At 33.2% G+C, this 24361-nt stretch overlaps 3 protein-coding genes and 1 pseudogene across 5 annotated transcripts; 2 read left to right on the top strand and 2 right to left on the bottom strand.

Annotated features, from left to right (window-relative positions):
* Nucleotides 1-2417: 2417 nt before the first annotated feature.
* Nucleotides 2418-3368, bottom strand: LOC105802143 (ethylene-responsive transcription factor 2-like; annotated as a pseudogene).
* A 3215-nt stretch (nt 3369-6583) lies between these two features.
* On the top strand, nt 6584-7505 carry LOC105802144 (ethylene-responsive transcription factor ERF107). Its single transcript, XM_052623113.1, has one exon. The coding sequence runs from the start codon at nt 6615-6617 to the stop codon at nt 7269-7271; it is 657 nt and encodes a 218-aa protein (XP_052479073.1). The 5' UTR covers nt 6584-6614; the 3' UTR covers nt 7272-7505.
* Nucleotides 7506-11133: 3628 nt separating this feature from the next.
* LOC105802145 (protein ARABIDILLO 1) lies at nt 11134-18070 on the bottom strand. Of its 3 annotated transcripts, XM_052624175.1 has the most exons (14): nt 17959-18070; nt 17803-17845; nt 15946-17318; nt 15580-15738; nt 15423-15506; nt 15210-15341; nt 14561-14688; nt 14253-14343; nt 13546-13640; nt 13037-13100; nt 12599-12774; nt 12167-12394; nt 11772-11856; nt 11134-11671 (listed from the first exon to the last, which is right to left on the bottom strand). In XM_052624175.1, exons 3-14 carry the CDS (start codon nt 17296-17298, stop codon nt 11498-11500), a joined length of 2769 nt encoding a protein of 922 aa, XP_052480135.1. In that variant the 5' UTR covers nt 17299-17318; nt 17803-17845; nt 17959-18070; the 3' UTR covers nt 11134-11497. The 3 variants fall into 3 exon arrangements, with proteins under 3 accessions (XP_052480135.1, XP_012489067.1, XP_012489069.1); XM_012633613.2 differs by lacking the exon at nt 17959-18070 and having other exon boundaries at nt 17803-17938; XM_012633615.2 differs by lacking the exon at nt 17959-18070 and having other exon boundaries at nt 14253-14340; nt 15946-17937.
* A 4331-nt stretch (nt 18071-22401) lies between these two features.
* Nucleotides 22402-24036, top strand: LOC105801427 (gibberellin 20-oxidase-like protein). Its single transcript, XM_012632727.2, has 2 exons — nt 22402-23184; nt 23281-24036. The coding sequence occupies exons 1-2, from the start codon at nt 22829-22831 to the stop codon at nt 23909-23911; spliced, it is 987 nt and encodes a 328-aa protein (XP_012488181.1). The 5' UTR covers nt 22402-22828; the 3' UTR covers nt 23912-24036.
* The last annotated feature ends 325 nt before the right edge of the window (nt 24037-24361 follow it).

Genomic DNA, 24361 nt, shown 5'->3' with positions numbered 1-24361 from the left:
CTTAAAACTTAATATAGGCAGTTCCTTTACGAAAATATTCAATATATGATAAAGATATTTATATCCAACTATAATTCCATTTGGTTAGCGTTGACGTTTGGTGGAAAAAAAAAGTCTTTCCTTCTATTTTTTAAAATTGTTTTTTAAAATGCACTGTTAAAAGTGAAAAAATTTAATTTAACAAAAATATTATATTAAGGAAATTATTTAGTATATTGTTAGTGGAAATTAGGGTCGAAAGTTAATAAATGTCCGATAAGGTATAATAAAATTTTTAAAAATGGCACATGTCAAAATTTTAAGACTGTTTATAGAATAAAAATGTACACCGTCAATGTACCAAATACTTACCCTTATACCAAATAATATAGGCAGGGCGAATGAAATTTTAATTTTTATAGTCTATATCTTTATAATTTTAAAGGATTAAATTAAATTTTATAATTTTAGAGGGTCAAAGTGTAATTTTATCTTTATTAATTTAAAATTTTAAAACCCTTAAAGAGCCTACATAACAAATTTATATTTGGGGGCTACTAGCCGCCTAGATTCACCTATAAATATGGAAGAAAATATTTGATGCACTAATAGATTAAGAGTTTGAGAAGTATATTATAAAGTGTAGTAAAAACTTTTAAAAAATAATTTTATAAATAAATACAACACTTTTCACACCCTCAATTAATTGGTGTAATCTAAAAAATTTCACCAACAATATTTATACTAGAGGTGATCATGGGTCGGGCTACCCGGCCCGGCCCGACGGCCAACCCAAAAAATAAGAGGGTTCGAGTAAAAATATAGGCCCGGAATATGAGTTTGGGCAAAAAAATGAAGCCCGTTTAAAAAACGGGTCGGGCCTCGGGTAAGATTTTTTTGCCCGAGTCCGGCCCGAATTATATATTAATATTTATTTTTATTTTTATTTTTAATCAAATATACTTTTATTAAATATATATATTTTTTGGACTTTTAATCCGAATTATATATTAAATATATTTATTTTTTATTTTTAATCAAATATGGGCCGGGTTGAACCGGGCTCGGGCTTAGTAATTTTTCGGGCCGGGCTTAGACAAATTTTAGTCCCATATTTCGGTTCGGGCCGGGCCTAGAAAACGGGCCTAAAATTTTGTCTGAGCCTGGCCCATGATCATCTCTAATTTATACTTTATATGTTAGTTTAATAGCTAATGGCCGGTCGTTGGGTCCGGCGGAATCCTCCATTTGACGCAGGAAGATATCGGAAAATAAGGCAGGGCTTGAAGTAATGAACGTTAATAATTCATCATTATATATTTATATGTCAATCTTTTTGGTTTTATATGAAAAAAAAAAAAAAAGCAAGTAAAATGATTCATGTAAATGTCTTCTTATTTCTTAATCTTTAACGTGGCGGATAGACCAAAACAAGTATGATGTTATATATATAATATATAAATTCTGGTTGAATTTTTGGGAGCAGAATTTTGTTCTTTTTTTTCTTCTTCTTTTCAGATTTAATCCCTTTCATAGTTGACTGCAATTAAGCGTTGGGTTTTTACAAAGTTTTGTTCTTCCCACATGGCTCCCATTTTCAAAATTTAAATTCTAACTATACATATATGTATTCAACAACAATGACCTTTTCTATTTTTTGTTTAAAGCCGACATCTAAATATCTATAAAAGCATTTTTGTTAACGTAATTGAACTTCTTCTTTTTTACATCCCTATAGTAACGGAAAACACATTTCTTACATAGTATTATCACTTCACTGGTTAGTAGTTAAAAGTGATAACAATAAATAAATCGGTTTTATCGCTCATTCATCGTATTTTAAAATATTTATAAGATCAGACATGGTGGACAAGTACATGATCTTCATGTTATCTTTGCAATTTGTTTATCAACCCTAAAATAAATAGAAAACATCTGTGTTAAATTTTGCATATAATTTTGGTAACTTATAATAAGCTACATGTCTATATCGCTAACATTATCACATCTCTCTTTATTTTCTAAAGTTTATTCCTACATCAACCCATAAATTGTCTTTGGTTAATTAACTTATGATGGGGATATGTAATTATTATATTTTTTGGTTAATTATTATATTTTGTGTGTGTGAAATTGTGATTCATGTGATGTAATTATTGCATTTTTGTTGATAAAAGCACAAAGCTATAGTTTTAATTAAGTGGCTCCAATTTCTTACTTCTCATTGCCATTATTTATTATTTGGTAAATTATGGTAAGTAATGCTCCACTTTATCCACCCAAACTAAAATGCATGTGACCCTTCATAGATTTTTTTTTTCATATAAGAGATTACACCTAATAATTTTTTTTAATCAAAAACATTCGGTTCAAAGGTTTTATTTATCCCCTCAGAGAAAAAAAAAGCAAAGGCAAAAAAAAAAAAAAAAGTGCACTCATAAGTTAATGGTTCTGTCTCTTACTACTTTTCATGCTCTTAGTACGTACAGCAGATCAACAGATAAAAGATAAGAAATTTTAATTCACCAATAACTGTTCTCCAAGTGGCATTAGGCCCATTTGATGTCCCAATTGAAACACAGTCAACTCCATGTCTCTCTCTAACTCGGTTTGTTTAGTAACCAAACTTTTCTGTCTCTTAGGCGAAGGTGTATTATACGAAGAAGGCTCATTTTCCCGACGCTTAGCCGTGACCTGTGCGGGAAATTAAGCAAAGCCCTGGAACCACGCATTTTAAAAGCCGCTCGGTCATAAGCCAAAGCAGCTTCCTCGGCGGTCTCGTACGTGCCTAGCCAAACTCTTGCCCCGTTCCTAGCTGAGTCTCTTATCTCCGCCGCGAATTTCCCCCACGGCCTTTGCCTTACTCCTCTGTAATGCCTCCCCTTAGCTACTCTTTGATTCCCATTCCTAAAGCACTTTTCTTGTTTTCCCATAAAAAAGGCGGTTTCGTTTTCACTGCTTATTCCCATGAAAGCAGTTCCGAATAACATTTGAGTTGTTGCAGCAGCTACGGGTTGAGTCGACCCGATGGAGTTCACTTTGATTACTGGTGTCAACACCTCAGGCTCGTCTTTAATGGCAGTTGGCAGCGTTGAATCGGAAGGAGACCATCCAAAATTAAGAGCTTCGTGAAGGGAGTTGTATATAAGCATGTCCTCAGAGTCATCGACTTTCAAGGGCAAATCGCCCCATCGTTCCGTCAGGCAAGAGTTAAGACAAGTAAAGCTTGGACTTCGAGGATATTGATGAGAAAAGCTATACTCACACAGACTAATCTCGTTCATTCTATGCAATTTACGATTTGAGATTTGGCTTCGATCCAATACCAAATTTGTAAGCAAAGAACACCAAATACGAAAAGAAAGAAACTAATAAGGGACTTAATTTAGAAAGAGAGAGGGGGATATTTATAGAAGGAAAAAAATAAAGTGAGATTAATTAATTGGTAACTAAAAATTGGGAATATTTTAGAGATTAATATATTTAATTTTAATGTCATCTAATTAAAATATAATTACAATTATGATAAGTGTAAAAATTGTGAAAAATGTTTTGAACGAGAAAAAAAAGTTCAATATAAAAAAATTTAACTCTAATATTTATATTCTCATCAATCGATGTCACTCAATAAAAATAACATCATATAATTTAATATCCATGTATAAACACTAGAGGTGATCATGGGCCGGGCCCAGAAAAACTTTTTGGCCCGGACTCGACCCGAAATATGGGCCTAAAATTTTGTCCAGGCCCGGTCAGGGAAAAAATTCCTAAGCCCGAGCCTGGCCCTTTTTTTTTTAGTAAACACCAAAATTGTATAAAAAACCTGCAAAATATAATCAACCAACCAGAATATCCATACATTAACCGATTAACATATTTAATTTTATAACAAAATATAAATTGTAAGCTAAATTAAATTTTCAACAATTATAAAGGAAGTATCCTAAAAAGCAACCAAAGAAACATCATCCTCATCGTCCTTTTTGCAACCAATTTATTATATTCGGAAATGTATTTTAAAAATAAAAAAGTATTTTAAAAATACTTTAAAATAAAAAATATATTTATTATATAAATACTAAATGTCTAATGGGAAATGGGGAAATGGGAAATGTATTTTAAAAATAAAAATATATATTTATTATATATTCGGGTCGGGCCAAGGAAAAAAAGTTTTGCCCGAGGCCCGGCCCGTTTTCTAAACGGGCCTTATTTTTTACCCAAACTCATATTTCGGGCCTATATTTTTACCCGAACCCTCCCATATTTCGGGCGGGCCGTTAGACCTGGCCGGGCTGCCCTACCCATGATCACCTCTAATAAACACATATATGATGTATGCAAGTAGCTTTGAAATAACATCATCTAATTTAATAACTATGTATAAACATCATCTAAAATTATTCATAATATTTTAGTGATATTAGATTTTAATTTATTATTAAAATTAATCATAATTTTATGATTTACTTAAATATAATAATAAAATGATTATGAAATTTGTAAAAGTATGCAAGTGGGCAAATTGGGAGTGAAGGGGCATTAATTCATGTGACACGTGAGGGATACTGGATTGGATGAGAGAAATTTAGTTTGTAATGGTTAATGGATTGGGGAATGATATCACTCTGCATTTAGGACCGGATACACCTTGGTTTTTATCTTCTTGTAGGTACGGATACGTATACCTCTTCATGTTCGGGTCGAGTTAAGTTCGAGTTGAGTCTTGATAAAATTTTAAACTCGTTTAATAGGTTTGGGCTCGATTCGGCATGAAAAATGAATTTAAAATTTTACTCAAGTTCGGCCTAAATAAAAATACTAAAATTTGAGTTCGATCGTATTAAATCTTTTATATTATTTATATATTTTTAAAAAAATATATTACATCAAACACTAAAAATATTAAAATAAATATTTCTATGATTGAAAATAAAATTTTAAAAATATTTATACTTAGATAACAATAATACATGTGTAACTTAACAAGCTAATGTTTCTAAAATAGTAGCAAAATTAATAATAAAATAAAGGTTATACAATATTCAAATAATAATAATAAAATGTTAATAATATAATAGTGAAATAATAGTAAAAAGTGAGAAAAATAGTAGCAAAACAGTAAAAAATAAATTTTTTTTTTTACATATTCAGGTTAGACTCGGGTTAAAAAAATCTTACTTGAGTCACGAACTGTTTCCTAAAAAGACATTTTTTTTTTTTTTTTTGCCTATACTCATGGGTTATATTTCGCTTTGTGGTCTTTGAGCATTGAAGCTCATAGTTTAGTTACCGACACAAAGAGGCAACTTTAATTCATCACTACGAGAACAAATAACCGTTATACACTCACGTCGAAGGTCAAATCTTAAGCACTCAATGATTTATACAATTACCATAACTTATTTGCAAGTTTGGGATGAAGCAGCAATAATAAAACCTAGAGAATCACATTGCTTTGCAACTGGTCATTTTAATGATGAAGCTGTCAAATAAAATGACAAGAACCTTTACGAGAGTTAGTTGCCAGTGGAGCCCTCCAGGCTCCCAAGTAATCCAGTTGCACACTGTTCTTTGTCTCCAAATTTGTCGCCACTGTTAACCCCCCAATACATCCCCCCTTTATGCTCACACCACAGCTACGGATGCATTGCCTCACACAAGTTGGAAGGTCCCCCAACACACAAAGATACAAACATGAACCATCTTTTTTTGCCTAGTACCAACTTGGAACTCGCCTTTAAAGGGGTCCCCCATTTTTTATTATTTTATAATTAATTTGCCTAGGATAAGATCATCCAATTTCCAGCACACAACTTTGTGTGAAAAGAAACCAAAGCCCGTGTGCACAAATATCCTCTCTTTCTCTCCAAACACTGGGTAAAACAAAAACAACAATAAATTTCAGGTGAGACCCACGCTGTGTTTAGTTCCAGAGTCATTGCAAGCGTGGAAACTTTTTGGGTAAACTACACCTTAGGTCACTAGAATATTAGTATGTTTATATTTTGATAACTGAACTTTAAAAAGTTAAAAACTGATTACTAAACAATTCGATATTTTCATTTAAATCACTGGGCTATTAAAATCACAATTGTATGGCCTTCTTTGCCCACACTCCATGCAACAATCAAAAGCTCATCTTCTCGTTCTCTTTTACAATTCATTTTTTCTTCATGAAATAGCTTTGAATGTCATCAATCTACGAACTAAAATCTAAATAACTTTCTTCTCTGATTTCTAATACTGACCGTTAAATCAACTTGGACTTAAAGTATGGTCGTTTATTCATTGATGGGTATTGATCTACCATATTGATTGTCAAATCGTAACTTTACTTGAAGCTTGATAGCCGGACTGTTCAAAAACACTTAATAGTTTAGTGACTTAAATAAAAATATTTGAATAGTTTACTAACTTAAATGAAAACTTTTAAATAGTTTAGTGACTATTTTATAATTTTTTAAAGTTAAGTGATCAAAACGTAAACTTACTAATACTTTAATGACCTTAGGTGTAGTTTTCCCAAAGAATTTTGAATATTTTCTTTCCAATTTTCCTGTATATAAATATATTATATTCTAACCCAGTGCCGCTTCCATTTATTAATTCTTGAAAAAGTTTTCAAGGAAATGACCAGCGTTGAAGAATCAACGACACTCGATTTCATTCATCAGCACCTCCTTGGAGACTTCCCTTCGGCTGATGCTTTTATAAGTAGCCTTGATTTTGGCCTCTCTCAACTACAAAATTACCAGGTTCCCGAACTTTATCAACCTCACTCTCCCGTATCTGACCCGAATTGCGGAATCCCTGAAATCTTCAGCTATGACGTAAAACCTGGGGTTGTTGAGCTGGAATCTCCGAGTGTGTTCATTTCAGGGTCGAAAGTGGAGCAGAAGGTGTTGGTTTGTGAAGAGAGGAGGCATTACAGAGGAGTGCGGAGAAGGCCATGGGGCAAGTTTGCTGCAGAGATCCGAGACCCGACCAGGAAGGGACGTCGGGTTTGGCTAGGTACTTTCGATACTGATGTCGATGCTGCCAAGGCTTATGATTGTGCAGCATTTAAAATGAGGGGGCAGAAAGCAATACTGAATTTCCCACTGGAAGCTGGACAGGCTACTCCACCAGCCACGACTTGTAGGAAAAGGGGAAAAGAGAAGGGAAATAAGTCGCCGGAAAGTGACGTCATGTCACTAGTTAGTAGTGAGCTAGCTTCGGCGGTGGTGAAGGAAGAAGAGGATAAGCCTATTGATGGTCAGAATATCACCTGTCACCATTATAATTAGAAGTAGATAACATGATAGATAATGTGAATACGGTAAGCTGTTAAAAGGAAGGCATTTAAATCACGCAACATCAAAAAATGTATATTTATAAGTCTAGTTATTGAGTTGCTTTGCAAGTTCAGTTGGAATTTGATCAGTGATTACAAAGAGAAAATCTTAAATTTGATCAGTGCCATCAATGAATGCTAGTACGTACAGACATCAAGGAATTTGAATGCGATTTTATTTTCGAAACCCCTTGTTCAACTGTATTGAATTGAAGTGTAGATATTTTATAATTTAATCAAATAAATCAATTAGAAGGGATATATTTTATGATTTAATCAAATGAAATTGAATTTTAATTGGGTTGATATGTGTTTTAAAAGCCCTTTTAAAGACTTAAAAGTGTCAATTAACTTATTTAGAATTCAAATTTTAATATTTACTCACTCATTTTTATTATCATTTCTCAACATAATTTTCTATGAAAAATAATGACTTTTATTTTATCATCGCTACAATCATTCCAGTTATGTAATATATTGCGTTGAGTTATAATAAAATCGGTTTTCTACATCTTATAATGTTTTTTTAAGGTTATATCGACAGAAATTACTCTTTACTGCTATTAGTGAATGTTATTTCCTTTTTGTTCCGAATTGTATAGTTCCATGATGAAACAAATGGATTAATTTTTTCCTTACCAAGAAAACTAAAAAGATTTCAAGAGATGCAAGATGAAATTAAAGGGAAGACTAAGCCAAGTCAACCCAAGCATTTAATTAGTTGAAATTAAAAGCAAGCTTTATGTCGAAATCAGACCATAATACCATGTAGCACTGTAAATATTTTAGCCATAGGGGTGAATGAAATTCCAAGGAGAAAGTGATAGAATAGAGGCAACAAGTTGCATGCAGCAAACTAAGGAAGGGGGACCCCTAAATAATGCAGTTGCCGGAGTTTTGTCACCTTGTGCGTTTCACAACCCAATCTATAAAGATGGATGGATGGTGCATTATTAACCAGTTGTAAAGGATAGAGATGGACAAAAAAAGCTAAAAACCAAGTTGCAAACCAAACAAAAACTGAACTTTTTACGCAAAGACATTAATTAAAGGGATATAATTAGTACTATCATCGTCGTCATCCAGCCTTCATTCAGATGATCTCATCAATTTTAACATTTAATAATTGGGTGTCTCCTTTTCCAAATTCAGAGGTTGCCCAACTTGCTGGTTGTATTGTGGATTGGTCGGGTCTGGGGCTAGCTAGGCCAGCTTTCCATATAATTCAAGTTTACATAACAGGCATGCAAAATGTGATTTAAGCATCGACAACCTTTTTTTTTTCTCAAAATTATGGCATTCTTTATATTAAAAAAATAATTGGGTTTTGAATTATCATTGTACTAAAAAATTAAAATAAAAAAATACCTGCCTTATATTCGAGACTAGATTAATGGGAACAATATACAAGATTTATCTATGGGTTAAGTTAATATTCGAAATTAAAAGTTGTTTTAAATTCGAGGTCAAATTAGACTTGTCGATGAATAAAGTAGTTAAATTAAATAAATTTTAAAATATTTTTATATAAATTTAATTATAATATATATAATAATTAATATAAAATTATATTTATGCCTATTAATATAAAATGTAACTTTTTACATTTTATTATTTTTATACACTACAGCAGGTTATTTGGATGGTCCAAATCAAGCTTGAAATTTTTTTTGGAATAAGGATACAATTTAACCCATAAATGCCTCTAGTTTGAATTCAAACCAACCCAATATCCATTTCGCTATTTATTATTTATATATTATTAAATTTTGAGACAGATCACCTGGGCATGAATAGGTTGTATGCAAGCAACAAGCAACAAGCCAACAACCACATAATTTGATGGTATATTATTAGCATCGGGGGCACAACCCAACTATGATATTTTAGAGAACATATGCCATACTGATGGTTCATATGCTGATGCATGTTCTTCGCTTCTAGCCTGCATATATCATAGCTTTTCATATCAGAATAACAATCACTCTCATCTTATGTGACAAAGTTCGTTGTTCCAACTACATTTATCAGTATTATACACTTCACAAAGGTTTTTTTTTTAATAATCGAATGTGCCTTCTTATTTTTCATATAATAATGATAATAAATTTTTGATACACCGTACAATAAAGGAGTATAGAAGAGAAGAGAGTGGTTATTTTGGAGGTCGATTTATGCAGTCGAGGTAGAAAGCTGGAGGTTATGAAGAGTGGTGATGAAGATAATGTAAAGGTTGAGGGCTGAAGAAGTGTTGACAAAGTACTTGTAGGCTTAGTATTCTTGAAGGGTTGATCTTTTTTTCATCGTTCCCGGAAGTATTTATAGGCAGGAGTTCCGTGTAAGATGATGTTAACGTGTTGGACTTGCCATCTAGTCATCATTACGAAGCACATGGAAGAGATATTTTCAATAAGATAAGGATATTTATGACAAGTAGTTGAGCTCACGTGGTGTTTGGTGACCAACAACTTCGTGTTTCCAATGAAGATTAGGTCATCCATTACCCGGGTAGGCATCTCGAAAAGCTCATAGGTGACCTTTCGATCTGTTGGTGGTAGGCTTATCGTTCAGGTGCCTTCTTGGCTTGCCATATGTCTCGACGCGAATGGGGTATAACAATATTCTCTCTCCTCTGAGTCGAGAGGAGGGTTATAAAGTTGCTTTTCTTGAGATGCTTTGATCTGATAGCTTCCTCTTTTCCAAGTTGTTCTGGATGGTGACTTTATTTTATGATGAAACATTATATCTAAAGTTAGATTAATTTATCTCGATGCATAAGTTTCGACTTTCAAATAAGTAAAATTTCGTGTTTAGATTCGAGAGAATTGAGTCCTAACGTATTGGGTTCTAATTTTCTTCGTTGAATCTAATAATCGCGAATGCTCTTTAATAAAAAAAACACAAAAAGCTCATTGTTGGGAATTCAGTACGTTGTGTCCTAACGCATTGGATATGACACGTTTTCTCGAGATGAAGATTTTTTTAAAAAAATAATAATAAAGGAAATATTCAATGTTTAGAATTTTGAGAGGTTGTGCCCTAATGTATTAGGCTGCGATTTCTTCATCTGACTTAAACATTTTTGAGGAGGTAAAATATCATGGCCTAACTCATTGGGTGTGACATTTTCTCTCTCCGAAATATGAGGTTCTTAACGGGTAACTTGTTTTATATAAGTTTTTTTTACAAAGGATCGTATTTTAAATCTCTTTAAAGTTTCTAATTTTGACATTAAGACATTAACTAATCAATTAGGTACCAATTTTTGGGCGTTACAAGGGTACTAATCCTTCCTCGTACGTAGCCGACTCCCGAATCTATTTTTTTGAATTTCGCAGACCAAAAGCATTGTTTTAATAAATCTAAACCGTTTATTAAAAATAATCATTTTACAATGTGACCCGATCACATCTCATAAAAAAAAAGATTTGTGGCAACTCCTATTTTCGTTTTCTTTTTCAAAAACCAAGTCGACCCCGTTTTCAAAAAAATAGTGTCAACAGTTAGTATTATTAATTAATTATGAATTTTCATCAAATCAACCCTAAAACATATAATTAAACATAAAAAAATCTAACATCTATCTTTAAATACCAAAATATATAACTTCACCCCAATATAAACACTTTTTACTATAATAGTGCAAGGTAAGACGGTTTTTTACTATAATAATATGCACATTTATTACCTCTGCAAATACTACGATTTTCTTCTACTTGGGAGAAGAAAAGTTCTTAAAATATCAGCCTCCCCCAATCCATACATACATACATACATATCTTAGTCCAATGATTGCGAAAAGACTGCAAACTATATGTATATTTTAAAAAGGATGGAACTCTTCTATTGTGATAGTATTATTGTTCATTTCTCCCTCCTTTTTGCATTTGGTTTTTTCAGGTTATTAAAGGGAGAAAGAATCCTCCCTCTCCTGTAGTGCTAGACCTCATTAACATCTGTATAATGATCTACATGAACACGCAGGCCTCCTTTTTGTTTTCTTACACAAAGTAATGGAGGGTGATACAATTACAAACGCCAATGATCGGTTATCCTTGGGGAAAGCCGAGGGGGATGAGGTGGCCTGTAGCCTGCTCCAGCCACCTGGTTCAGCTCTGAACAAGATTGTAGCATTCAGAAAGAACTATAGTATTTGTATAATGTATCCATTCCTCACAACTAACTTGAGACTTCATGGTGGTTCTCAAGGTTCCGAAGTACAATTTTAGTGAAAATTTTGGCTTGAATAGGGGCTGTTGATGCAGCAGCAGTAGCACGTAAGACCCTAGCTGCTCCTGCTTTCTGAAGGAGGCATGAATGGTGCATTGCATGCCGTCCCCCGGGCATCGTAAACTGCAGGGAAAAAGCATTCTTAAGTTGTTGTAGCATTTTATTAATTGAATTCAAAATATAATCATTTTTAGTAAAAAGGAGAGGGAGAATAGGTGCTTGCCTGTAAAAGAGCAAATGCAGAACATGACTTTAGTATGGAAGAAGGGTCTCTTAACATTCTCACATATCTGTCAATCTCAGCTCCGCTGAAGAGGCACGTAAAGGAAAGTGATAGATAACATATTAGAACACATAGATGATTCTGAAGGTAATAACTATGAAATAGAAAAGGTAAGAACCATGAGAAGTGGCAAGTGCATGCAAATATCATATGTTCTACAAGCAATGCGGATTTTGGATAGTGTTAGAGACTTGATTAAAATATTAAATAGATTAATAGTATATGCAATTAGTACAAACACTAGCTGTTACTTCTTAAATCTTACTACCAAAAATAGATACGAAATCATCAGTTTCATCTTTAGAGTATAAAATACTAATGTCGAAAAACCAAACCTGCATCTTAGATGCCCTGCTTCAGGTATTCTTATTTCTTCTGCTATCTGTGCCAAAGCTGTGGGGACTAATGTTGCAGCAGCAGCATTAAAGGTTTGTGGTTCATAAAATGAGCTCACAAACTCTTCGACATGTTTCAGGGCCATCCTTCCAACCCCATCTATGTTCAGACTCTTTGAACTGCCCTGTGATGAAGGCGAAGGCCCCACTGGCACCGCTAAGTCTATTCTGTAAATTGATAAGCCAAAATTTACACCTCAAAAGTAAAATTTAAAATCAATGCCATTTATTTACCAAATATTAATTAAGATTCTTTTATCTTCATATTTAGTTCTCTTCAAAGCAGTCTCATAACATTTTTCCCATGAAAAATGTGCCTTCATATTAGCCTTTGCCTATTCATGATAACTTTCAGAAAATGGTTTGACATACCTCCCATCAAACATGTAAACCAAGGCCAATGCAGCCATAAAACGTGCCATTTTTGAGTTCGATGAAGAGCATAGATGAACAAGGGGTTGAACTCCGTCATCTTGTATTATACGAAGAGCATTATCACGATAAAAAGCCAAATTCCAGAGAGCTCCGGCAGCGGTCTCATGGACATCCTGAAAATCAAACAAATACCAAGGCCTTACCATGCTGTTAAGTTCAACAACTTATGAATGGTCAGTCCAGAGGAATGCATATTGCACTTTGTTACAAAAGATGCATTAGTAACATATCAACAATGAAAGGAATTAAGGCAAATGCACTAGAGCTGACAGATAGTGAGTATTCACAAAAGAATTACAATATGTAAGGAACATCATCTTGAACTAATTTTGAGAAAAACGGCTCATTTGAGAGAGTCGAGAGTGAAAAACTTACTTCAACATCTGAGCTGGCTAATGCAATAAGTGGAGCTATACCACCTTGTCGTCCAATAGCAGTGCTGCACGAATATAAAATACATCAATATGTATCATAAATTGCAAGGAGATGCCATTCTTTAAGAAATCTGACACTAATATATCAAAAAGACCATTTATAACAAAAAGAATAAAGAGATTGACTTTTTCAGTTTGACATAATGTTAAACTACTGAAGCCTAAATAATTGTAGACCAAAACATTCTGTTGAGACATGGAACACATGAGATGAATTAAAAGCAGAGCTTAAGGTTTATACATGTACTAAATGCTTCAAATTATAAAGTAAACAGCATGAACAAGGCCATCATCACTTCAATTTGGTTACGCCGAAATATCTTGATATGATGTTATATAGTACCAAAGAAAAGAGGAACATATTTCACCTAAGAACCATTTATACAAATATTATTTCATAATTTAAACATTGAACAATTAAAGCAAAGAAGTTTCAGTTTCCTAGTACACCTGTTAGTTTCAGATACTGACAATCCCCAAAGAGCACCTGCAGCTCTTTCTTGAAGACCTTGGGAAGCATCTAAGCTAGATTGAGCCAGGGCAACCTAATCATGCAAAATCAGAGTAAAATTTCAAAACCTGCAAGGAAGCTGATAGATAAATAATATATCTTTGCCAAAGCTACAACTGAGGTGAGGGTTATCAGTTAAAGCCCATAGAATTATAAACTTTCTTGTTCATAGTTTGTTTAGGGGGCAGTTGCTAATGCTAATAGATTCATTAAGGCAAAGAGATTCATCAACATAAATTGCTCTCACAATATCAAACAATATCATCCTTGGGAATTCTTTGAAGAAACCTTCAACAACCCCTCAATTCACACCAAGATATCCATTCATGAGTGAAAAGCAGAATCAAAATGGTTTATGAACGGTAAGAACAATGAGAAAAATCTGGTCAATATTCAAAAGAACTATGTGTTGCTACCTGAAAGAACTATGTGTTGTCAACAATATTGGATCACATTGTTGGTATTACAGTAATTATAACTGCAAGCTGCATAGGAATTACCAAGGGCGTGCTCTAACCAGGGATATGATCAACAAATATGCAAAACTTGAGATAATTGCTTTTTTGATCCATCAGATGTAAAATAAAACAGCATAATAATTACTTGAAAGATGAAATAATAAGATTTATCATGCACTTAACCATACCAGTGCCTCAACACCACCAACTGCTGAAATTGCTTCTCGATTTTTGTCATCAAATGACAAATTCCATAAAGCACCAGCCGCTTCCTGCCTGCTTTATTAGATATGAAAAGATAAAATAGCATTTCCAAGGATGGAGTTATGAGTCAGGACATAGCTTAATACATCCAATTACAGTCTCTGTAACATTTTGGGTAAATCCCAAGAGCCTAGGTAAGTGATAATGAATACACGATAAATTGCCATCTCCTTAAGTACATTCTAGAAGTGGCTATTATTAAACCCGGAAATATAAAAGTAAAATAGATTACCTTACGCCTTCATTTTGGGAATAAGTAAGTTGCACCAATGCTTCCAATGCACCTGCTTCTTGCCCAATAGCAGCATTAATGCTGTTGCTATCCCCATGAGCAGCCAAATTAGCCAGCGCACGAGCAGCCTAGACAAGAGGAGGAGAAAATCTTATTTGACCAGAAAAGTTGAAGATCATCTGCTATATCATTTATCAATCCACAGGATAATTTAAAAACCAAATATGACAATTTTCCTTGTCTTGGAACTAAAAATCTTGATAAAAGAATATCCTTATTACATTCTTCAATACCATGTTGGATAAACATAGAGTGGAAGGAGCTATAACCTTTATACATTCTAAGTGAATATTAGATACACATTCAATTGTAAATGCAAAGATAATCTGGACTTCAGGGCCTCAGTTCTAAGTTACTAATAACTATATCACCTTAGTATGCATGACATAAATAGTCTTGGTCAATGCTTTAATCATCTCGTAGTTCTCATTAATGCAGATCCATAATCTTTCAAAAGGGCTTCTAAAATATCTATTTATTATCCTAAAGTATATTGATCAATAACAAACTAACAAAAACAAAAACCATCCTCATCACAAAAATGATCATTGATGCTTCTCAATGTAAATAGAAAGGAAACCCAAAACACCTGCTCTTGCACTCCTTCAAATTTGCAAGTCCGAGCAAGCATTACCAAAGCATGGATACCACCAGCCAAAGCCACCTCCATGCTGCATTTTTCATCAGCTCCCAAATTTGCCAGTGCTCCAGTTGCACGTTCCTATCATTTAGAAAGGGCTCACAATTTATCTCAAGCAAGTTGACAAATATGTGTTGGAAGGAACAGTTAAAAGATACATACAAGAAGTACATCAGTGCTGGAAGGTGGCCATTTGAATATAAGGTCAACTAAAGCCTTTACACCACCTGCCTCTGCAATAGCACCCTGAAAAGGAACTGTGTTGAGTAAAGATAGCTATTTGGAAGATAACTCAATCAAGTTCTTCAGTTTTCACAACCTTATGCTCATCCCCTACAGAAAGATTCCACAGCCCTCCAGCAGCCTCTTCTGCCACTAATCTATTCGTTGATTTTGCTAAATTAGCAAGGATATCGATTCCTCCACTTTCAGCAACAGCTTTTGCAACTTTAGAATCAATGGACAAGTTTGCTATAGCCTGCATCCATAATGTGCAGTTTACAAGCAACTCATTAAATGAAGTGGAGCATTTTATAAGAGAATAATTTCTAAACAATATTTTGAGGTTTATCATCTAACTTCAATCCTGGTAACTTCTAAACTTCCTTATATTCTGTGAATTATAAAGAAGGGTTTTTTGTTCTTCTGGTATGTAATATATTCTCATAATGGAGGCAATGCATACTTTAGCTGCTTCAGACTGAAGGACCTCCTGACAAGATCTTGCAAGGTTCAAAAGCATCCTTATTCCATCTCCACATAAAATTGCCTCAGCTCTCTGGCAATGAACAGTGGCATCTTCATCATCAATGACTACAAAGGTTGCAACAGCAGTAGCTGCTCTTTCTTGAACTTCCTCCTGTGAACTCTGCAATAAACTGAGCAATACTGCTGCCCCTTGTGTGAGCCAAAAATCATCAAACTCCTTCAGGTTGTTTTCAGCAATACGCAGAAGTGAATGTGAAATGGCCCATTCAATCCAAACAACAACCTCATCCAAGTTTTTATCTCCATTCCTTATTTCCTTCCAATGCTGAAACACATCAGTAACACTTTCTAAATTGTCAGCGAATAATGATGCTACTCCCTTGACAATGTCACTGAAAAGAGTAAGCAAAATTCTGCCTTTGTTATTATGCATTGTGTTTCTGTCAACTTCGCCTTCAAAAACTGGACAATTCAAGGCAATCAATACTTTCAAATTTCGGGACAATGACAGAAATCTTGTAATAGAACTAAGATTTACATCAGTTCTTGAGACATCTAAACCCACCAATTGAGGTAATCTACTCCAAACTTGTGCTACAGATCCCCATTTTAGGTTTCTCGTCCCAGCAACAGATAAAAATTTTAGGGAACTCAAGTTTCCAAGAGCTACTTCATCAATGTTGTCAGATTCCACAAACCCAAGTTCCATTAACTGCCTACAATGCTTAGCCAAAGCATTTATGGCATCTCCATTAGCTTCCTTAACACCTGACATCCAAAGCCTCCTCAATCTTGGGCAGCAATATGCAAGTGCTTTGATTGCATCACTGCTGATCCGCTCACAAGGATCTGGGCCAAGATGAATGCTCTCAAGCATCTCATGTCTTGCTGCTATCACAGAAAGTGCAGCATCGGTAATGTCACGACAAAAATCACCACTTATTTCTCGAAGTTCCCTTGCTTGAAGACTAACTATTGCATCTGCTGAGCCTGCTCCAGGAAATTTAAGTCTCTGGAGATTCTTGCATCGCAAGGAGAGTGAGACTGCAGCTGCAGTATCAAATTTGTAAGACCGGAGGTCCAGTGACCCCCATAAACAGGGCAAAGAACCTAAGAGCCTAAATGTTCGACAAGTTGATGCCAAACTAGCTCGATCTCGATAATTCAAATAAGAGAAGAGTTGAATAACTGTATCATCAGGCAAGGTTGTCCAATCAACTCCACAAACTGTAGCTGAATTCAAACATCCACTATCGAGTGTCTCCAAACTAATGTTTGTCTGATATTTTTCCTCACTATGTGAACATTTTTGCCTCACTCTTTCACTCATATCCTACAAGTTTTGGACCACTGCAAGCAAAGAAATAATATGACAAAATCACAGGTTCACTCAATAAGAACTCCAAATTCTTAAGGGAAAAAAATTCATAAGCTTGAACACAAGTAATCTTTCAATTGAAAAAACAATGAAAGAATTTCAATAAACAGGCTTCATTCTTTTCCCAAATATTACAGACCCAGCAAAGGAAAACCTCAAATTTCAAGTACTCATTTTCCCAGGAACTATAAAATAAACACTGAAACATGACGATCAATCTTGAATTTCAGTAAACAGATAAAATATCTGATCAAACAAGCTTCATTTTTCCCACCTCAAAACTACAGAACCCCATTAAAAAGAAGTCCTCAAATTTAATCAACATTTAGTAAAACAAGCATCATTCCGTCAATTCCCACAGACCCGGAAAGTCGATTCTCCAAAAACTCAACCCCAGCGCAGAAAAGAGAAAGAAAGAAAAATTCAAAGTTTAGCATAAAGAATCAATGAATATACCTTTGAGATAGCAGAAATTGGTGAAAAGGAAAATTCTGTGAAACTGAGGAGGAGCTCAATATATGTTATACATACATATATATAGGGTCATTAGTCATTACCCTTTGGCGTTTAAAATGTAAAAACACCAGTTAAAGACAAGAAAAAAAAACTCACTTGTTGCGGCTCTGTCACTACTTTTTCTCATTGACGGTCAATGAAAGAAAGCAATGGTGGTTTTGATTCTACTGCTTCCTCGATTCTCCATTTTAATACTCGTTTTTTGGGATTTGTTCACACTAATCTAGTGTTAAAGATTGAATATGCATTTCTTAAGAAAAAAATGATAGGTTTTTTATAGGGACTAATCAAGCTTAATGAGGTTAAAAAGTTGCTTTGAAGTTTCGAGTTACCATTTGGTAGATGTTGAAATTTTAATACTCAGATTCAGCAAATGTTGAACATTCCTTTTTTACACTTTGGAATGTGAGCAATAGAAATCTTTAACAAATTTGTGAATCACTAGTCCAGCATTACAATGGATTCTTCACTCGTTCAGGTTTGGTAAACGATCAGTAATAAGCTTTTTGTACTATACATGATTTGATATCACTAATCTCAGACAAGATTGTGAGAGCTACAGAAGGGATTTGGAGAGCGGAGCCTTCTTTATAGTCAAGAAATCAACCAAGCATTGTACACAACTACACATCCTTTTACTTGAGCGTTAATGGAGTTTACTATGATATCTAAGATCCTAGAAAACATATACACTTGCAATAGTATACTAGTATTTGAAGTAACTTTTTTTTCAATAAAACTAACATTCATTAATTATACAAACATAATAAAATTGTTGATTCCATAACTAAGTTAAATGAAGGTGAAATTGATCAACCCGTTATTCGAATGATCCACCACACTATATAGAAAATTGATTCAAGATAATATTCGATAATCACTTGATGGATTACACTAACATTAAAGTTGGCTTAAATATATTCTAAATTTATATTCTACCAAAAACCTAACATCCATTAATTATAGATCCCTAAATAAGAAAGTCAACTCGGTCAAATAAATTCTTAATTTCATATAAATTATTTATTTAAAATAACGCTAATAAGAATGTCCTGTCTATTAATTATCTTCTCAATAGATATGAAACAAATAATATATTGAAAGCTTCTTAATAAAGTCCTTCAATCGGTAATAAGAGGATAAAATAAATCATTTTCTTGAATTTTTAATGATAGTCCCAATAAATACATCAAGCTCAACAATGATACGAGAAATATGTTGAATTTTAGCAAGTTGAAGCCCATCCCTAACATCGCATAGTTCAGCAGTCGTAGAGATATCAACAAATTCAGTGTAAATTCACTAAATGATTATTGAATTATTCTAAACTTTTTATTTAAATCATTGAACTATTTGAAAGTTTTTATTTAAAGTATTGAGTTGTTAAGTTTTTTTTTTTTAAATTGACTAACAAGCTCCAAGCAACAATCAGTATACTAGATTAGTACCCATCAATGAGTAGAATAACATACCTTGGATCTAAGCCTATTAGATGTTCAGTGTCTGAAATCGAAGAAGAAAGTTGTTTGGATTTTGGTTAGCAAATTCATGACGTTTAAAGTTATTTCATAAAAAAAAGGGGAAACTTTCAATTGGTGCAGATGTTGCGAGTAGAAAAGATGTGATTTTAATAGCTCAGTAACTTAAATGAAAAATTTTTAACAGTCTAATAATTTAAATAAAAAATTTTGAATATTTAATAACTATTTTGTAATTTTTTAAAAATGAGTAACCAAAACATAGTACCCACAGACCTATGAGAACCAGCAGGCCAATGCCCATTCTAGTCTCAAAGCAATGCCAGGATTTCCAAGGGAAGATCTATGACAATAAAGCTTGAATCATTCCAATGGAAGACAAAACCACTTGACATGAATAATTCTAGGAGGTCCTTTGGCTTTAAGGTGCAACGGAAAAGCCGAGAACTCGCCCGCGAGAGAGAGAACCTTAAGAATAACGGAGTCTTCATCATACGGCTTATTAAAGACGATAGCGTTTCTTGCTATCCAAATACTGCGAAGGAAGGACAGTTTTTAGCTCTTGAACAGATCAGTCAATTCCGGGTAGAAATGTAATACAAGCTAAAACTATTTTGGGAAATAGCTGAAACAATGTGGGGAAGATGCAAAGAGCAATATTGAGTATAAGTTCACACTGATTACCATATATATATGAAATTATTTGCCGAAACATCATCATCTCAGGTACTGGTAACTTCACTGCGTGCAGCAGAACAAAACACTATGTGAAACCATGTAAGAAAATTGCTAGGAAAACAACCAAGTGCAGCTCAACAAGGAGCACCACTACTGAAAAAACAGTTGAGAGACGGAGAAGGAGAGTCGTTTAAAATTTTTAAATGAATTTCACTTCTCAGTTCTCAGTACAGTGATTTACAGACCATTAACAAAGTCCTGCTTTGGAAAATAGAAAATTGGTTTGGGTTTGGGTTTGGGTTTTCCTCATTCATACTGCGTGGGCTAACCCACCTATTAGATTTAATGGGTCTTATGTTTTATTTCTGAAATAGCCCACAATTTGATTTAATTGTAGTAGGCTTGAATTTAACTAAATTTGAAACCCAAAATTCATCTAAATTTAATTAAATACTTTTTTATTTCTAAAATTTTATTTCAACTCCAAACAAAAATTGAATTTCTGGAAATTTTTATATGTTATGTTTAATATAACTTGTAATTATTATAAAATATTATTTACAATAATTGAAAAAATTCCCATAACAAAACCTAAAATTTATATTTGTTAGAGTATTTTCTTTTAAACTTTATCTTTATCATCGCTCATTGATTAAGCGTGTGTTTGATAAACCATTATTAAATTTTATTTATAATCATATTAACTTTTTACTTAATATAAAGTTTTCAACCAAAAATGTTGAATATGATAAGTAATTAAATAACTACTTATCACTTAATATAGGAAATTTTAAAATAAATTGTTTCTTCATTTTATTAAAATATTATATTTAACTTTTATCCTAAACTATTCAAAATAAAATAAGTAATACAATATCAATCAGATTAAAATTATGAAATAATAAATTTTCAAAATCAAGATTTATTTTTATCACACAAAATAATTATATTTGGTACTTATAAAATTTAAAATTTAAAATTCAATACTTATTTATTTAGCACTTAACTTTTTTCAGTTTATCAAATTCAAACACGCCTGAATAAGGAATAATAAATACTATATAATTTAGTTGTTAAAATAATTAAGTGCTGAAATTAAGTTATAAAACTCGTTTGGTGTATTATTTAAAATTAAATAATGAGTATAATTAGATTATTTAATAAATGATAATATAATCTTAAATGAAATAGAATAAATAAAAAGAACAACTGAATTTATTCTCTATTAAGTAATAAGTAGGTAATATATCTTATCATTTTCCACATTTTTTTTGTAGAAAAATCATATCCATTAGTTTTATTGGGTTATCAAACCATATAAATAATCTATAATATATAATAATATATAATCTTTCATCAACAAATTTTTAGATTATTTAAATGAGATTGATAAAATATCATATAATTATATTTAAAAATAAAATATGTCCTAAAATTAAAATTTTGTCATTATTTTGCAAAAATAACTTTTAAAATTAAAAGATTGTTATCATATGAACAATTTATTTAAAAATCATAAAATAATTAGGTTTGAGTGTACTATTTGGGTATGGTCTAGTTATATTATAGACCCCTCCTTAACTTAACCTATAAATAGGAGAGATAATATGCTTCAGCATTACTCTTTTTGACATAATATTTATACCAATCGAGTTAAGACTCAATCAATTTAATCGAATTATTTTATGCACATCCAATATTTTTCTCTACATTTAGGAATCTGCCGATTTGACTTCAGAACTTATTTGCTCCTGGCAGTATAAAAACCTGAGAGAATCAAAGAAATTTTAAGAGTTTTAAGGCATTTTGCAGCATAACACATATATAAAAGACTCTTAAGATTGGAACCTTTATGTGGGATTATTTAGCCTGATGTGGGTTAGAATATTAGGTAGTCATACTTGCTTCACAAGAATCCAAGCTCAAAAAACAAACCTTGTGCATTGACATAAAATATCAAAGGTACAGCAGAGCAGCACACTGCCATCATTCCTGCCTGATGCCCCCTATATAACATGCTTGCTTATGTAAACAAAGCAGCCATCTTTTTGTGTTGTTTTTAATGAACTTATGCCCATTTAATAACATCCCAAATTGTTCTTGTTTAAAGAAATAGCCAAGCTGTTTTGTGGACTCTCCACATTAACTTCAGTCAACCCTTCATTTGGTCGCATTTGGCCTACGGGATTCTTCTTGACAACTGTGAGTTTGTCCTACTCCTGGTTGACCTTAACATACAAACAAAACTACTACATACGAGGCCCTTTTATATTATTAACACCCAAGTATTTTATTAACCATTTGTGTCTAGATTTCAGACCATGAATTTCTGTTGATTTGAATAATTATAAATGCTTTGCTTGCCTTTTTCTTCGGCAGGCTGTTTCAAGACTTCCAGTTTTCCTTCCTGTAAATTAGAATCAATTCTTCCTGTTCTTCTTTTGACTTCCCTGCAGCTTTCTTTCTTTCAGAAATGTCTTTATATGATGGGATCTCTTCAGATCATATGGAGGGATTAGATATTTGGATCATCATATATATACATATATATTGCCAAGGACTACAAAGATTTCATCAAGGGTAGTTTTGTTATGTGCATAATAATACAGGTTTTAGGTACAAAGTACAGCGTGTGATTTACGATTAATGTATGTTTCAAATATGCATCCATATATTAAATACATCTGCCATGTGAATTTGAATGTCTATATATACATTTCTTTCTCTCCAGGTAATTATATATATATATATATATAAGACCTCAACCCTACTTAACAAAGTAACCCATTTTCATATGTAGAGATAAAATAATGCCTGAACCCAAGGCTTGCGTAGAGCTTCCTGTATTTGACGTCTCCCAGCCCTTGAGTCCATCCTCCCTTTCCTCCCTCTATCTAGCCTGTACTCAATGGGGATTCTTCCGCATAACCAATCATGGAGTCCCCAAACATCTTTTCACCAATCTCTATTCCCTCTCAAATCATATCTTCAGTCTCCCCATTGGCTCCAAACTCAAGGTCGGTCCAGCTTCCTCCTTAAAAACCTACACCCCTCCTTTCATCGCTTCACCTTTCTACGAGAGTCTTCTTGTGTCCGGACCCGACTTCTTTTCTTCTGCACAAAGTTCAGTGGATGTTCTTTTCGACCACCCAAAGTCCGACTTCAGGTAGTATTTATAGTCACCATATCTATATGTGCTTCTCGTTTTATCAAAATGCATGGCAAGGGTTCATGTATGTGTTTTTTTGCTTGTTTTTGCTAGTGAGGTATTGGATGAATATGGGAACATGATGACTAAGCTATCAAAGGAGATAGTAAAAGCTGTACTGAAAAGCTTGGTGAGAGAAGATTTGGGGAAGAGATTTGAAGAGTCTGAATTCAGAAATTGTCATGGTTATTTGAGAATAGGCAATTACAGTCCTCTCAATATCATGAAAGAAGAAGAAGAAGAAGATCAACAAGAAGATGAAATTGAAGGGCTAGGCATGCACACAGACATGAGCTGCTTCACAATCGTTTATCAACATGAAATTGGGGGACTTCAAGTGAGATCAAAGGAAGGGAAATGGATGGACATAAGCCCTTCTGAGGACACACTTGTCGTCAACGTTGGGGACCTAATGCATGCATGGAGCAATGGCAAGTTAAGGTCCTCAGAACATAGAGTTGTTTTGAAAAGAAATGTTGATCGGTTCTCTTTGGCTTTCTTTTGGTGCTTTGAAAATGAAAAGGTAATATTTGCCCCTAATGAAGTCGTTGGAGATCATTCAAGGATCTATAAGCCATTTGTTTGTGCAGATTATTTGAAATTTAGGTTAATCAGTGAAAAGGGCAAGTTTGAGAAGGTTGGATTTACTGTCAAAGACTTTGCAGGAAACTGTGACACTTTGTAAAAATTACCCACATTATTGAAAATCAACAAAAAATGTATCACATTGGTTTTTTCTTTTCTTTTTTTGAGTTCTTCCAATTCTCTCCACAAGCAATTAATAAAAAAAACAATTTCCTTTCTTAATAATGCAAATCCATAATGCAGACTCAATGGCTAAGCTTCCTTCCAAGTTGTCAATCATCAAGTTGTTATTTCTTATATATCATACACTTAATACTAATAAATGTCGGATGCAGTGGTATGACACGTTATATTTTTAAAGAGAAAACAGAATTTGAACTTTAAAAAGGACATTATTAGGAGAATCAATCACGAACCCCAAAAATAAATAATAATATGAGCATGAAAAGTAAAAAAATATTAGTACAGTCAACTACCAAAAGAAACTGAAAGCAATATTGAGAACAATATTATTTTACAGTTCATCACTAATAAAATAATCAAATAGTGA

This window comes from Gossypium raimondii, chromosome 11, assembly GCF_025698545.1.
Source record: "Gossypium raimondii isolate GPD5lz chromosome 11, ASM2569854v1, whole genome shotgun sequence".
NCBI classification, from domain to species: domain Eukaryota; kingdom Viridiplantae; phylum Streptophyta; class Magnoliopsida; order Malvales; family Malvaceae; genus Gossypium; species Gossypium raimondii.
This window is presented reverse-complemented; position numbering and strand designations above follow the sequence as displayed.